Genomic DNA, 1,169 nt, shown 5'->3' on the forward strand with positions numbered 1-1,169 from the left:
CTGTCAGGTCCATACCTGGGACAAAATAAATTAGGTGGCCATTTTTAATCCAATCTAACATCCCCTTAACCCTCTCATATGTCTGCACTTAGCTCCACTGTCTTTCTATCCCATGTATCACTGACCACTTTTTGGGAAAGGTACAGTGCAATTATTGCTGCTGGCTTCTGTGTAGCAGAGGGTAAAAATCAGAGGTGATGAAAGGCAATCTAATTTACAGTACCTTATCCCAACCACCTAGACATACTACATCCCTGTTTCAGTGTGAGGGATATGCTTAAGGAGTCTATATTGGTATAAGCAGCTAGGAAGGGACTATCTCAAACTTACTGCATGCAACACTGTCCTTTTTCTCTGACTATGCTCCTCTCTTCTGGTTCTTCAGCACATGAAGCTTAGATTCCTTATCACAGTTAGCCCTCATGGGCCAACTTCAGAGACGGTATTATAACGGTCCCTATTGCGTTGCAAAGCAGTGACTGACACCGTGACTTACAGAGGTAAGTCTCTATAAATCACCTAAAGCCAAGCTCTGCAGGACTGAAACATACTCACTTCCTCTGTAGACAAAGCAAAGAGACATGTATGTAATATCTCCTCAATATGTCACTTAACCCAAAAGTCTGTGTAGCAGGGAGTATTGTATCTCTCTTTCTGCAGCTGGTGACCTTTTGATTATTCAGACTCCTGCCTTTGTCAGTGGACCTGAAGAAGGAGAGCTCACTATTGAGTGTAATTCAAAATGGTAAAGGAATTTGAGATGACATATACTGTTAAATAGTATAAAAATATGACTCTTTATATGGCCTTCTTTGACCTCATAACCTCTTTATATGGCCTTATTGACTTCACAAAAGCCTTCAACTTCAACCATCAAGGAGATGATCATCCAGATTTCCAACTCCAGGTTTCTGAAGAAAGTTTTATTCTTCCAGCTCAGTAAAGGCTCAAGAGAAGGGCAGAGAAAGCATTTTAAGGATGTCCTCAAGGCCAACTTCAAAACAATGCAACATTAACATCAAATCATGGGAGACTTTTATCCAGGACTGCCCCAAATGGAGGAAGAGCCTGTTGCAAGGTTCTCAGTACTTGGAAACCTGGCCGCACCCAGAGAGTGGTGGTGGACGGGTCATTTTCAACCTGGAGGGATGTGGGCAGTGGAATCCCCC

General features: G+C 42.6%; 1 protein-coding gene across 3 annotated transcripts in view; it reads right to left on the minus strand.

Annotated features, from left to right (window-relative positions):
- LOC109289627 (dipeptidase 2-like) overlaps positions 1-1,169 on the minus strand; it is a 63,361-nt gene that overhangs the window by 42,607 nt on the left and 19,585 nt on the right. Inside the window, exon 1 of one of the 3 annotated variants that reach the window (XM_019505739.1) lies at positions 556-598. The exons of the other annotated variants lie outside the window; for them this stretch is intronic. Within the exon in view, the coding sequence (XP_019361284.1) occupies positions 556-583 (28 nt within the window). The 5' untranslated portion in view covers positions 584-598. Of the gene's footprint in view, positions 1-555; positions 599-1,169 lie in introns of those variants that run through there. 3 annotated transcript variants of the gene reach the window in all.

The sequence above is a fragment of the Gavialis gangeticus genome, unplaced genomic scaffold (assembly GCF_001723915.1).
Source record: "Gavialis gangeticus isolate Ggan-Ray unplaced genomic scaffold, GavGan_comp1, whole genome shotgun sequence".
NCBI lineage: Eukaryota > Metazoa > Chordata > Crocodylia > Gavialidae > Gavialis > Gavialis gangeticus.